The sequence below is a fragment of the Pelmatolapia mariae genome, linkage group LG20, assembly GCF_036321145.2.
Source record: "Pelmatolapia mariae isolate MD_Pm_ZW linkage group LG20, Pm_UMD_F_2, whole genome shotgun sequence".
Lineage (NCBI taxonomy): Eukaryota > Metazoa > Chordata > Actinopteri > Cichliformes > Cichlidae > Pelmatolapia > Pelmatolapia mariae.
Window position 1 is genome coordinate 1,043,373 of NC_086244.1, and position 13,424 is coordinate 1,056,796.

Consider the following 13,424-nt stretch of genomic DNA (forward strand, 5'->3'; position numbering starts at 1 on the left):
AAGAAACGTGTGATATGAAAATGCTAAATATTTTACATGCAGGTAGCTTCTCCTTCCTCAGGAGTGAAAAAAGCAGCCAATGACGGCGTGTGTGAGACCGCACGGTCCAGCGATGACTAACACTCCTTCCTGTTACTCAGCATCGCTCTCCACCGCACGAAATCAGACGGAGACTGAAAATTCTCGTCTGTGACAGAGCGAAGGTCACGGGAGCGTTCGGAGGGGAACGGCGAATCTGCAGAGAGGCCTTCCCCCGGAGCAGCCCGAGGTCAGGCAGACGTGAGACCACCTCTATCCCTCTCGTATGTCAGTAACATCTCGCCAAAGACGACAGAGAGCAGAACAACAACAACCATACGCTCCTGGGCTCAGCGTGATGTTCTCCGTCACATAAAAACCAGAAAAGATGGTCGTCAGCCGCACGCTGCCACGTGTTAGCAGAGCCTCCATGAAAGGCTGGAGCTCCGCCTTCTGTTAGTGACTTCACAGCAGCCATGTTATTGGTCACATGATGCCATTAAAAATGCTGGCAGCTACAGCCGCCTGTGTCCCAATCCACTTGTCAGTCACAGAGGCCACGCCCCTGATGATGCAAACAGGTGAGTTGGTGGTTTGTTGGTTTCTCTGACTGACACTGCACATGCTCAGAGCAGCTGATCCATCTCTGCTCTATCACAGAGTGATGAAGAGTCATGTGAGCAGTGAATATCTGACACATTTTCCATCAGCTTTTTGTTCTGCTATTAGTGACGTCTGCGTTTCCCAGAATCCTCTCATAAGTGACCCGAGCGCTGCTTTCAGCCTCACAGAGTAAGAGCCGTAATAATGGGCTGGGAAATTGCAACGGCCGCTGCAAACCCCATTAGGCCATTTCCACAAAACGCTCCACATCCCACAGTGCAACATGCGCACACACACACACACACGCGCGCACACACACCAGGCAGAAAGCAAGCCCACGCCGCTCTGAGAGCTCAGCGGGTTTAGTCAGACGCTTGTTTAAAGGGTGCTGAGGTTCGAGTCTCTAACAGAGCTCATTACAGGCAAGCAGGAGGCTGCAGCTAATTATTCTCTCTCACACACACACACACACACACACACACACACACACACACACACACACACACACACACACACACACCTCAATACAGACAATACAAACATGTCAACAGGTTGTGCTCAGACACAGCACGAGCTCATTCCAGCCTAACAAAGTGTGTGTGTGTATGTCTGTGTGTGTGTATGTCTGTGTGTGTGTGTGTGTCTGTGTGTGCGTGTGTGTCTGTGTGTGCGTGTGTATGTATTTGGGGAGGAGCTAATATTAATTGCACAGCGTCTTAGCATGTTTTAGTTTCAAGGTGTGTGTGTATTAATGATTAAGCAGTGACTGTAGCCGGCACAGCAGAGAGCATCAACACACACACACACACACACACACACACACACACACACACACACACACACACACACACACACACACACACACACACACACACACTTACAACATTTCAAACTCTTCATCTTTATTGATTTCTTCTCCTTTTTGTGTTTTAACATTTGTTTTTTAAATGATTTTCACTGCGTTGAAGCGGCTCGGTCTCCATGATGTTTCCAGCGCGTCTGATCCGCGGTGATTAAAGGGGACACGCAGCTGAAATTCCCAGAGCTGAGCACCATCTGAGCTCTGCTACAGACCGGAGCCTGCTCCCTGCTTTGTGCCCTGCGAGCGTCAGCGTGAATAACCCGCAGCAGCTTCATGCCTGTGACGCAGAGCGCCACCACCCTGATGTTTGACCATTCACTGAAGGAAACTTCACAGAGTGCATTCTGGGTAAACCTCAGGCTTCTCTCAGGAGTCTGCTCAGATGAAAGTCTCCTTTTTAGCTGCAGGTGATACCAGGATGGTTCCTGCTGTGGCAAAAGCGCCTTCTGAAGTTTCCTCCAGTGAATGATCAGAAACAGATCAAAGATGAACAAATCTGATCCGTCCATCGTGACTCCTGCAGTGCTCCAATCGCCCTGCAGTTTATAAAGGAAATGTTCATGTCTCGATGCGCAGGGCTCCATCAGAGGAGGAGGTATGCAGGGTTAATCTAATGCTCCTTCCTCTGCTCTGCCTCCAATTCATGCCTGACCTCCACCCTTCAATCCATCCTGCACCCTCATCCTCAGACTGCCCCACCCAGCTTGATTGCAGTGAAGGAGGAGGGGGTCAAAGTCATACTGTCACTTGTTTCCACCAGCCTACTTTCCCGCTGCGCCACATCTGACCAGGCAGAGGGGAACGGATGTGTACCCACACACACGGAGGTGAACTCTCTCCTCGTCACTCTTCATCCTTAAAGGCTGCATCCTGCCCGTCCTCCTCACAGCTCACCTGTCCCACTGTCCTACCTGTCCATCCTCCTCCCTGGACACAGCAAAGGCAGTCTCTCAGCATCGAGGACACCAACTAGGAAACATAACCACTAAAATAACCACAGCCAGAAAAAAGGATATCACAGACGATATTCAGGATCCTAAACTCCAGCAGTCCTCGTGTCAGTAACCTTTGTGATGTAAACAGAACAGCGTCTGCATACTGAGGCGTACACAACTGCTTTTCTAATCCGCAGACGCTTTGTTACACAGGATAGCGTGAAAACATCACTTCCACTCGATTTTCTCCTCAGTCAGAAACACAAACGTCGCTCGTGCAGGACGCTGGACAGTGTGACAGGTACAACACCTGGCAGGAAGGAGAAGCAGTCCCCTCACTGGGCACTGAACTGTCGTCGCAGTCTGAAGGCCAAACGCTACGGAGCGTTTTATAATGATCGTAAAACAGAACGACTCAGCCGTGGATCTGTCGTGGCAGTAAAAGCAGTTTGATCATTTTGAGCTGTGTCTTCATGTTTCATGGTGAGGTTGATTCCACTCTCAGGAGAATCAATAAGATCAGGTGCTCTTTGTTCCTGAAGAACAACATGAAGCTGTGCAGCACATTCCAAGAAAAGGGAAACTTTACTGGAACATCTGGAACAGCAGCAGCTGCAGACAGCTTCCACCTCAGTGTGTCATGTGATCAATATATTGGCTTGGCTCTCCTCGGCTTCATGCTCTCCCTTCCTCCTCCTGATGTCACTCTCATCATCCCTCCTGCCCCGTTTCCATTCCCCTCTCCACCCTCTGAACTGTTTTCTCAGCTCGTCCCCTTTGGAGAGGATCTGTGATGTCAACTCCATCTCCTGACGAGCCCTCTTCATCCTCATCCTCCAGCCCACAGAACGAGCCGGGAGCCTCTCAGGGGGCGGGTCAGCAGAGCAGAGGATCTGGTGTGGATGTAGCTTTGGGGGAGGGATGAAGAGGACGCTTAGCAGCCAGAAACGAGAGGCAGTTGAGGGGCCACTTATGAGGAGTGCGTCCCCTCGGAGGCAGCGTGATGTGGAGAGGGCAGCAGCCTCTCAGAGAGCGCCGGCAGATGACCGAGCTCTGCCGCTGGCAGGGAGAGCTCAGGCCGTGGTCGTCTCCTCCAGCAGCAGCTGAATAAATTTACACAGACAGCCCGAGTCGAGGTTAACGCTGCTGCAGAGCTGCTCTGCCACCGGCTCTCATGTCACAACTGTCAGATACAAACAGCTGGATGGAGCCCACGCTCTGGACCTCAGTCAGCACAACTGTCCTAACAGAGCCCACAATCACCAACATTCATGATTAATTCATACAACACACGACGAATGACGTGTTCTTTAAACGCACGCCTGCGTTTGTACTCAGGGTTTCATGTTTGTTGGCTTCATCAGGACATCCTGCTGCTGGTTTCTTTAAACTCAGTCACCCACTAACCACGGCTGAGTCTTTAAGTAGTGAGAAATGGTACATAGTGCAGTCTTCTGATTATTAGTAGCTTATTTCAGACTCTTTGTTAATCTGATGCCGGCCACTCACACTCCTCTAACCTCCCGCTGAGATACCGCACGTGCTCGCTGGCTGCTTCGTGCAACCGTCTGTCGACGCTCGTTTTTCCTGAACCCGTCGCTCGGCCTCGGCGGCAGGTGTCAAACCGTCAGTCTGGACCAATCGTCAAAGCTCTCCACCTCAGCCGTAAAGCCGAGCGGAGGAGAAAAGAAGTCGAGGTGGCGCTAAGAAGCTTTTAAAGGTGATTCACTGGCTGCTCCTGAACACGGCGGGCGCACCGTCTGCAGTGCAGAAACAAGCTGATGGCTCGCCGCTGAGGAAACGCCCACCTGATATTAACACGGCGAGTCGGATCAAGCACAAGCTGTTTGGCTGCAGCTCCTCCATCTCCTCGCTGTCAGAGCAAAGAGCCGCTGCTGAGCGCCGACGCCGCTCGCAGTAACACGAGTTTAAAATAGTGCCGCTTTCACTTTAAAGAGCAGCTCCACGAGTGTAGAAGCAGCAGGAGACCGGCGCTGCTCTTAGACACCTTTACAGGGCGCCGGGGGCGGGGCCGTGATAATAATTGCACAGCTCTCCTGATGGTAAACTGACAGGCAGCACACAGAGGGGCCCTCGCACTGACGTGAAAGACGATCAGGATTTCTTCATTTTTAAAGAAGATGGCAATCGGAGGCCGCAGGAAGTAATCAGGGGCACATTTAACACCCCTGCCCACCATCTGAGTGTGTTGGAGATTCCTGGTGTGCATTAGAGGCCGGAGGGGCTTTCTGCCCGCTTCCCTCTTGGATCGGACTCTAACCGAGCAGGAAGCCACTTCACCCTCGCCGCTCCTCTGAGTGCGGTGGCATTTGGACGCCTACGCCGCTGCTCTGGCGTCTATGCGAGGTGCAGGCAGCACACTGACCTTTGAATAACAAGGCCCTATACACTCCGCCACCTACTGAAGGCTCACAGCTCGCCGCCTCCAGCTGGCTCTCTCCCACAATGCAATGCTCTCCAAACAGTCCCACCACCAGCACCACAGACACAGGCGAAACACGGACTTTAGCGCTGATGATGCTTTCATCTGCGCGCCTCATTGGTTGGTGGATTTTATTTTATTATGACATCACAGCTAACAGCTAACCTGAGCAGAACTCAGTGCGGCGGCGTCTCCAAGCTTCAGAAACAGCGTGAAAAATGATCATCATCATCCCTGCACATTACAGCACCTCGTTAACCTTTCTAATAAGGACAGCAGGCACCGACTTCCCGTCCAGGCCCCTGACTTCCCGTCCAGGCCCCTGACTTCCCATCCAGGCCTCTGACTTCCCGTCCAGGCCCCTGACTTCCCATCCAGGCCCCTGACTTCCCATCCAGGCCTCTGACTTCCCGTCCAGGCCCCTGACTTCCCGTCCAGGCCCCTGACTTCCCGTCCAGGCCTCTGACTTCCCGTCCAGGCCTCTGACTTCCCGTCCAGGCCCCTGACTTCCCGTCCAGGCCCCTGACTTCCCGTCTGGTTTGTAGTTTTGCTTAATTGAAATATGTTTGTAATTTTGTCAGCATCAAACATCTTTCAGTCAGTTGTCTTCAAACAGATCAAATACACACTGCATGATAAATGATTCATTTATGCGCTCTGCAGCTCAGCCTCCTGCAAAGAAGCATGGAGCCCACAGGGACAATATACTACTGTTGTATATACACCACAGAGCAGGGGTGTCAAACATAAGGCCCAGGGACCATTATCGGCCTGGCAAAGAATCCATTCTGGCCCCACTGGATGTCTTTAAAGTGAAGAAGAGAATAAATTTAGACTGTAAAATAATGACCTCCAATCCACGCCACACCCAATAATCATGGACGGGGTAAATAGATACAGAAATAGATGCACAGTAAAATAGAAATCGGTCCACTAAAATCAAAGTGTGTTAGAGCTCAAACATCTCAGTTTACACAAAGTTACGTTTATTGTGATGATTACTGTGATTAATCTCACACTGTCGGTCCTTAAATCCACATCAGTGTTTAATCAAGAACATGTTTCCTCCTCCTGCAGCAAGGAGGCCAGACTGATGAAGATCAGCCACCCTCCTCAGATCAGACTCAGTGTTCAGTGCTGTGTATTGATGAGCTGCGCACACACACACACACACACACACACACACACACACACACACACACACACACACACACACACACACACACACAGGCTTGCAGGTAATTGCTGTATTCTTGCAGCATTAGGAGACGAGTGTCTTCAAAGTGAGCGCTCCTGTCAGCAGGAGGACATATTAAAGAGGAGTAATGTGAAAGAGGAGGAGGACAGGTGAAGGTGCGACACAGACACAAACTCCTCGAGGATGTTTCAGCCACATCACTCCCAGAGTACCTGCGAGACACCAGGCTGCTCCGTTACACTGAGGATGAAGCGTTCACGTTGTTTCTAATGAATAAAGTTCCTGTTTGCTTTAAGGTCTCTGCTCAAGTCTGAGGACGTCAGCGTGTTAGCTTAGCATGGCCGGAACAAAAAGCTGAATGTTTGCCGACTTCCACCTGAAGTTTTTCCACGTCCTCGTCTTCAGCAGCTCTCAAAACTACACAATCATCTTCAGGAGGTGGAAGAAGGCGAAGTGATGTCAGAACAACTGCACAGGTGTAAGAGGATCATGTGACTGCTGCACTGGCTTCAAACACACCAATCATAGCCAGCCTCTAAAACATCCTCAGTTTCCTCGTTAGGACGGCCCACCTGTGGAAAGTTTCCTGTTTCCTATCACTTCACTCAGCAGCAGACGGCGCCGGCGCACCGCCATCACACGAGGTGACGCAGGAGAAGCTTCAGCGAGATGTTTCAGAGCAGCACATTATCCGGTGTGACCTCCTGAACCCGCTGCAGGGATTAACAGCAGCGAACACAACAGGAGCTTTTCTCTCTGATCACCATCTGCTCAATCCACACATGCATGTTTCAGATAATCCGCACGCCTTCAAAGGAAACCTACACATCATCTCCACAAACGCAGCGCCGTTTTGGCCGCGCGACAGCACTCGGGCGGGCGTGACGCCGCTCTTACCGTCGTCCTCTTTGCTGTGGGCGTTCTGCGGACTGTGGCGCATCCTCTCTCCGCGGCTCGATGGGCTCAGGTCTGACGCTGCTCCCAGATCGGCTGCTAGCCACGTGGGCTCGCTCATCTCGGCCTCCTCCTCGCTGCTCACTGAACTGTCATCCTGAGAAACACAGACACAGAGCACGGTCACACATCCAGCCTCAGCCAATCGCGTTCGCAAACCAAGCACAGCTACACGTAGTGATGCGTGCACCGCTGCAAACGAGGCTTTGGTGTAAAGTACTGCTGGCATTTACAGAGACGGGAATATTTAAGAATACACAGGAAATCAGCAGCATCAGCGGCGTCGATGCATCGGTGTATCAGCCTGACAAGAAAAACATACTGAAGCTACAAAAAATAAACATCTGGAATAATAAAATCTGAAGTAATCCAACTGTGGGAACGACCGAAATCGAAAGAAGCAAAAACGAAACTTCTACCTAGGGCTGGGCGATATGACCCAAAATTCATATCTCGATATTTTTTAGCTGGATGGCGATATAAGATATATATCTCGATAATTTTTTTTAAAGCCATAAAGTAAGAACAAAAAGAGTTCTTAGTCGAAGCTGTGTCCCAGATGTCACACAGGCACTTTTATTAACATACAGCGTAGATGTACATGAAGAAATTACTCAAATATAAATTATCAGCATTTATTAAATAATAATGCTCCATAAATAAAATAAAACTATGTTGTTTTGTGCATAACAAAAAGCTCACAATTGTGCAGTCAAAATGTAAACTAACAGACGCTGAGCATAATAACAGACAGATTTCACAGCTGCTCTGTTCCCAACTTCTACTGCGTGACTGACAGCCTGCAGTTTGAAATCCTCTTTGTAACCGTGTCTCTGAACAGGTGCCATTTATGGTCCTTATACACACACAATACGGTAATATTACGTTGAAGCACAGTACGTATCACTCCGCGAGGCTCCTCGGTAGCCGTAATGCTCCGACAATCCATCAAGCGGTGCAGCTCCGTAGCTTACCAAAGTCGTACAAAACATTTTTTGACAGATTGCTGAGCGCCGTGGTCCACATAAAATCGGTTTGCGGCCATCAAGCACAACCAGAATTCATACATAAGGCGCGCTGTCGATTTTTGAGAAAATGAAAGGATTTTAGGCTGAGCAGCCCCTGTGGGCTGCATGTCGTTAGCGCGGTTAGCTCGTTAACACGTTGACGCCGTCCAGCCCCACACACGGGGCGATCCGCGGTAACTCGTTAACGGAGATTTGGCGTGTCCATCTTGTCATTGCCTGCAGGTGAAGCGATGGGGGAGGAGGGGGAGTTGTGTTCAGTGAAGGAGAGGCGAGGCGGAGTAACGTTGCGTAGAGACAAAAGTGGACAAAAGAGAGGCAAACTTGCGGCTCCACAAGTATAATTATAACGTAACATAGACTATATCGATATAATTGATATTGTCACATCTTATATCTCGTATAAAAATATATCGATATTTTTAAAAAACTCGATATATCGCCCAGTCCTACTTCTACCCTTCTGTGTTCTGGCTCTCTCCCAAAGCAGCTTTGCATGAGTCACAGTTTGAAATAATCCTTTAACTCACACTGAGCCCCCCTGCAGCTGCTCACTTCATCCTCTGTCTGAAACAAGCTGATTTAGCTCCTCCTCCTCCAAGAAAACTTTCTTCCCATTGGCTGCCCCTCACAAAGCGAGTTTATCGCGAGCATCCAGCACTGAAGCAGGTGATCCATGACGGGAGATCAGGAGGAGTTTAAGTTAAAGTGTTGCTTTAAGAAGAACTGTTCCATAAAGTTTGTCTGCAAACTTAAAGCAGACGATTGGTTCATTCTTCATGGCGAACCGAACTCTGTGAGTAAATGACACGCGTCACTTTGTGTTTCCCTTTTACTTTAAATTGACACGACATCATCAGAGAAACTGAAGCTGAGATTCGGGAATAAGCAGGCAGGTTTCGGTCCATCTCCACATTAACAAATATTCTTGGCGTCTTCTGTAACGCGGCTTCTGGAAACAAAAGGATGAAAGATGGAAATAGACGAGGATCACACACACGTTTCCTCTCAGCCGACGATGCATCGTTAGTGACACAAACCAATCTAAAGATTTATTAGAGAAAAACAAGAAACAGCTCCCAAGCAGGACGTGTGTCACGAGTCACGTCTGTGCTCTCCATGAGCACACACACCTCGCCAATGAGCTGCTCCGCCTCCCTGCTGATAGCCCACTGCGCTCTGCATGCCTGTTTAAAGTCACCTGGATGAATCAAACTGTGTTTACCTGCCGTTTGAAACCGTTTTTAATCTCTTTATTTGCCTCTTTGTCGATGTCAGCATCCGTGGGATCCACCATGACGCCCGCTCCCACGGTTTAACCCAAACATCAGAGCAAACAGCGAGCAGGAGGCGAGAGCGAGACGCCAAATCAAACACAACACGAGCAGCACCTGCAGGCCTCGCCGGCAGCACAAGCGGCATGCCGACGTTTCTCTGAGCTGTTTTTCTTCCACGTTAAATACTCAAATACTCCTCGGCTCAGGCGGAGAACGCTGGGAAACACAGCAGATCTCATTAAACTATTATTAATATTACAATCCTGCTTATTCTGATTTTTTAAAGTGGTCACAGACCGTGTCTTTGGACATTAAGCCTTTAAGACCTACCACAGAACCAAGTCCGCCAGAGCTTATATTATATTTTTACATGCTGTAGTGCCGTTTTTCGGAGCATTTCAAGTTGCTATACATCAATACAACCATTATATCCCAAATGTTAATAATATGTATGCATTAGGTCCATAGTAACTCCATAAATTGCAAAAAAGCAGAATAAACTACAGAAAAATTGAAAATGGGAAATTTGGGAAATTTCAGAGGTTTATCCCTCAAAACTGTAAATACTAAACAGTTGCACAAAATAGTTTCCAACAACAGGAAATGTATTTTGAGTATCTTCATAGTTTTATTTTTGAGATACACCAATTTTTATATACTGCAGGAAAAACGAAAATAAATATTATAATGCAAATTTGCAAAAAAACAGCATGTGCATCAAAATAAACTATTTCCAGCAGCAATTTGGGTTCCAAGCATCCCAGAAATGATACAGAAAGTCATAAAGTCAAACATGAATTCTAAAAAACACCAGCATATCTCTGTAAATGCCCTATAGGAAAAAACTACATTTCCCGTGAAAATGATGTCACTTCTGGTTTCGCGCAGGTAATGGCGGACATGCGATAGTTCGCGCTGACGTCTATTCCAATGTAGGAAGTGCTATGAACAGCTGATCGGATCAGCAAAGCGTGTTTCTGGAATATTATGTTTTTGTTGCTGCAAGTGCTTTTTATGCAATTTTTGCAAAGCTATATGAGGAAGGAAACTGTGACTGAGGACAAACTGAATGCATAACATGTAAGTACAACTCCTCCGGTTTCATATGCAAAAAAATTATTGCGCTAGCTTACGTGGTTCCAGTGCTACCGGGATTTAAAAATACTTAGAGCTGCCCACTCCGACCTGTCATAAAGGGTTAATTAAAGTGATGTTGTTTAAAATTGGTCTCCACTCGACTTTTCCTACAAAAAAAAAAAAACAGTCACAGATCAAAATAATCCTTCTTTATCTTATCCTTGGCCTTGGCGCAGACCCTCAGCTCCTCCTCCTCCCCCCGTTCACCCATGACCACGAGTTGTGGGGCTGAAAGGATGAGATCGCGTATACGAGGAGCACAAATGAGCTTCCTCTGAGAGCGTCCGGGTCGGCCTTCAAGCTCGGCCACTCAGGAGGAACTCATCCACACTGAAGGGAGGCAGCTGAGATGTTTCCACGCTGATAGCTCCCAGGTGAGGTGTTTCTGGGAGGTTCTTGGAAGGAGACCAGAAGCAGACCCAGGGGCTGCTTCCAGAAGAGCTGGAGGATGGAGACTCCTGCCCTAACGTGCTGTTAGACAGCGGACAGGTGGAAGCGTGAGCTGCCAGGTTATGAACACCTCGCTGGGTGGTGACGTCTCGCTCTGAGGCGTTTCTACCTACTCTTACAAATGCTTTCACACTCCGAGCCCGACATGAAAGTCAGAATTATTGGGATCCAAACAGCGAGCGTGTGTACACACAGCACCTCGTTATGTGAGGCGGTTCGAGTCTCGTTATATTTTAATGAGATGATTATTAGCTTTGCCTGTCAGCAGCCAAGCTACTCCTGACTGTGTCCCAGCCATCAAACACACATGCAAAGCTGGAATCAGCATCTCAGGATCCCGGCGTTTTCCATAATTAGATCTCGGGCACTACGACCACCTTTTCTTGTTACGCACATATTCAAGGAGACGACAGACAACAAGCCAAGAAGCAAAAGCGCCTTGAAGCGACTTTTGTTGTGATTTGGCGATATATAAATAAAATTGAATTGAATTGAATTGAAGGTTGATGTTCTACAAACTGAGGCGAGGAGCAGAGACCTCAGAAACATCGCAGTGACGTCAAAACTCGGAGCAGGAACACGATGCATAATCCAACAACAAACATAAAATGTTGAGCTAATAACGAGACAGCAGAACACGAATGAAGTAAAGCCAACAACACAGATGCAAATGCACAAACACACGGGTTATTCCTGCGTACTGCTGAAACATAGATGCATTCATATAAATGTAGTTTTTGTATCTGCATTGATTCACGTGACGCGGTTAGCACTGACTGCTCTAAAGTGTTCCCACAGAAGGCAGGTCGGGGTGCAGGCAGAGTTTAAACTGAGATCTTTAGATCTAAGGAATCAATCTCAGCTGCTTCACACGGAAAATGAAAAAGCTTTCACGCACTCAGGATGAATGAAGCAAAAAGGGCTTCAATAAATATTAGTGGGCTTGTATTTAATATTCACCTGAGTGGAAATGAAACTTGAAGAGGTCACGGTGCTCTCCTCACTCACAGAGCCACTGTTGATAAGATGATGAGGGCCAAGAAGCAGTGCTGAGTGCAGCGGTGAGCGTGTATCTGGGCTTTTGGAGCTAAATCAGAGCGTTAGAGGAAATAAAGCTGATGCACTTTGTGCTGCGGCTGCATAATGAAATAAAACGGTGAAACACTGCAGGGGAATCCAGGGTTTCCATTTAAAGATGCAGTCTGTGCGACCGCTGCAGCTCCTGCATGAGTCTGTGTGGCAGCACTGACCCACATCTGTCTGTTAAAGACAGCTCTCAGAGGAGGAGTTTTCCCGGGCTCGTCGTGCTGGATTAGCATCCTCACCGCAGACGCCACGACTGCACGCGCTCACTGGAAGCAGCCCAACTACGCAGAGAGAGGACAGTCCCTGCACGCCGCTGACACACATACAAGAAGGTGTGTTAAAGACCAGAGGCTCACTCTGCTGATGTCACTGAGCTCTCAGGTGACGGACAGTTCAGCTCCTCCCACAGGACCTTTATACACGTCCAGCTTTCCTCAGGATCTGGGCGATGTGCACAGACAGGAAGTTGTGTCTCTGACTCTCTGTGTGCCATCAAGCAGCAAAAGAATGAAGCCAGTATAAAAGCACCCAAAACTGCAGTTCCTCTGACAGCCAGCAGAGGCAGCACTGAGTCAGTCCCATGTTCAATGTTTACAGCCTGATGTACAAACTGTTTCTATAGATCATTTCCAGCCTTCACCTGTACGAGAGCAGAATGCTAACATAACTCACCTGCTGACATGATAAGGGGCGTGGCCCCTGTGGTGACACAGGTAGCTGCTAGGCTAAGCTGGACCTGTGGACCGTGTTTGTGCTGTTGAAGCCTTTTGGAGCATTTTAATGACATCATGTGACCAATAATATGGCTGCTGTGAGGTCACTGTACTAACAGAGCGCCCAAGAAGGCGGAGCTCCAGTTTGGGGGGACAGTGAGGTTATTTGGAGGTCACTGAGCACTAATGAGCAGGTAGAAGTGTCTCATTCAAATATGCTCACTGCTGGAAACTAAAAACGCTGAGTGCAGAAAATGTCGTCTTCATAAAGACTGAAGAACGCTGATGAAGTCGAGGATCACGATGTCCGTGAAAAAGAAACCAAGCAGCAGTCGTTTCTCAGAGCTGGTTGAACATGGAGGACATCATCCTTAATAGATTAAAGATGGAACAATCACAGTGCGGCGTCTTTGAAAGGTTAAAGGTCGCTCCAGATTTCTCTTCCCGTCAGCAAATCCAACAAAATCATGGAAGTAAAAATCCGTGTTCTGTGTGAGGGCTAAATCTCCTGCCTTTGGCTGAAGGTCGTGATCCTGCATCTATGACGTCAGCAGCCTAACGCTAATGTGGATTTGTGTAGTTTCTGTTGTTGTTGCTCACACTGGAAATCACTATTAACAGGACAAGTTTGTATCTAACCCGAACTGCTTCTTCTCCTTGTGTGTGTGTTGTTTATTAATGTTCTCAGTAATGAGACGTCCTCATTTCCATACAAATGAACTC

General features: G+C 48.3%; 1 protein-coding gene across 3 annotated transcripts in view; it reads right to left on the reverse strand.

Annotated features, from left to right (window-relative positions):
• The window catches only part of LOC134619510 (nucleolar protein 4-like), an 85,835-nt gene that overhangs the window by 38,946 nt on the left and 33,465 nt on the right, over positions 1-13,424 (reverse strand). For all 3 annotated transcript variants that reach the window (XM_063465351.1, XM_063465354.1, XM_063465352.2), the window contains one exon: positions 6,957-7,110. In XM_063465351.1, the coding sequence (XP_063321421.1) occupies positions 6,957-7,110 (154 nt within the window). The remainder of the gene's footprint in view (positions 1-6,956; positions 7,111-13,424) is intronic.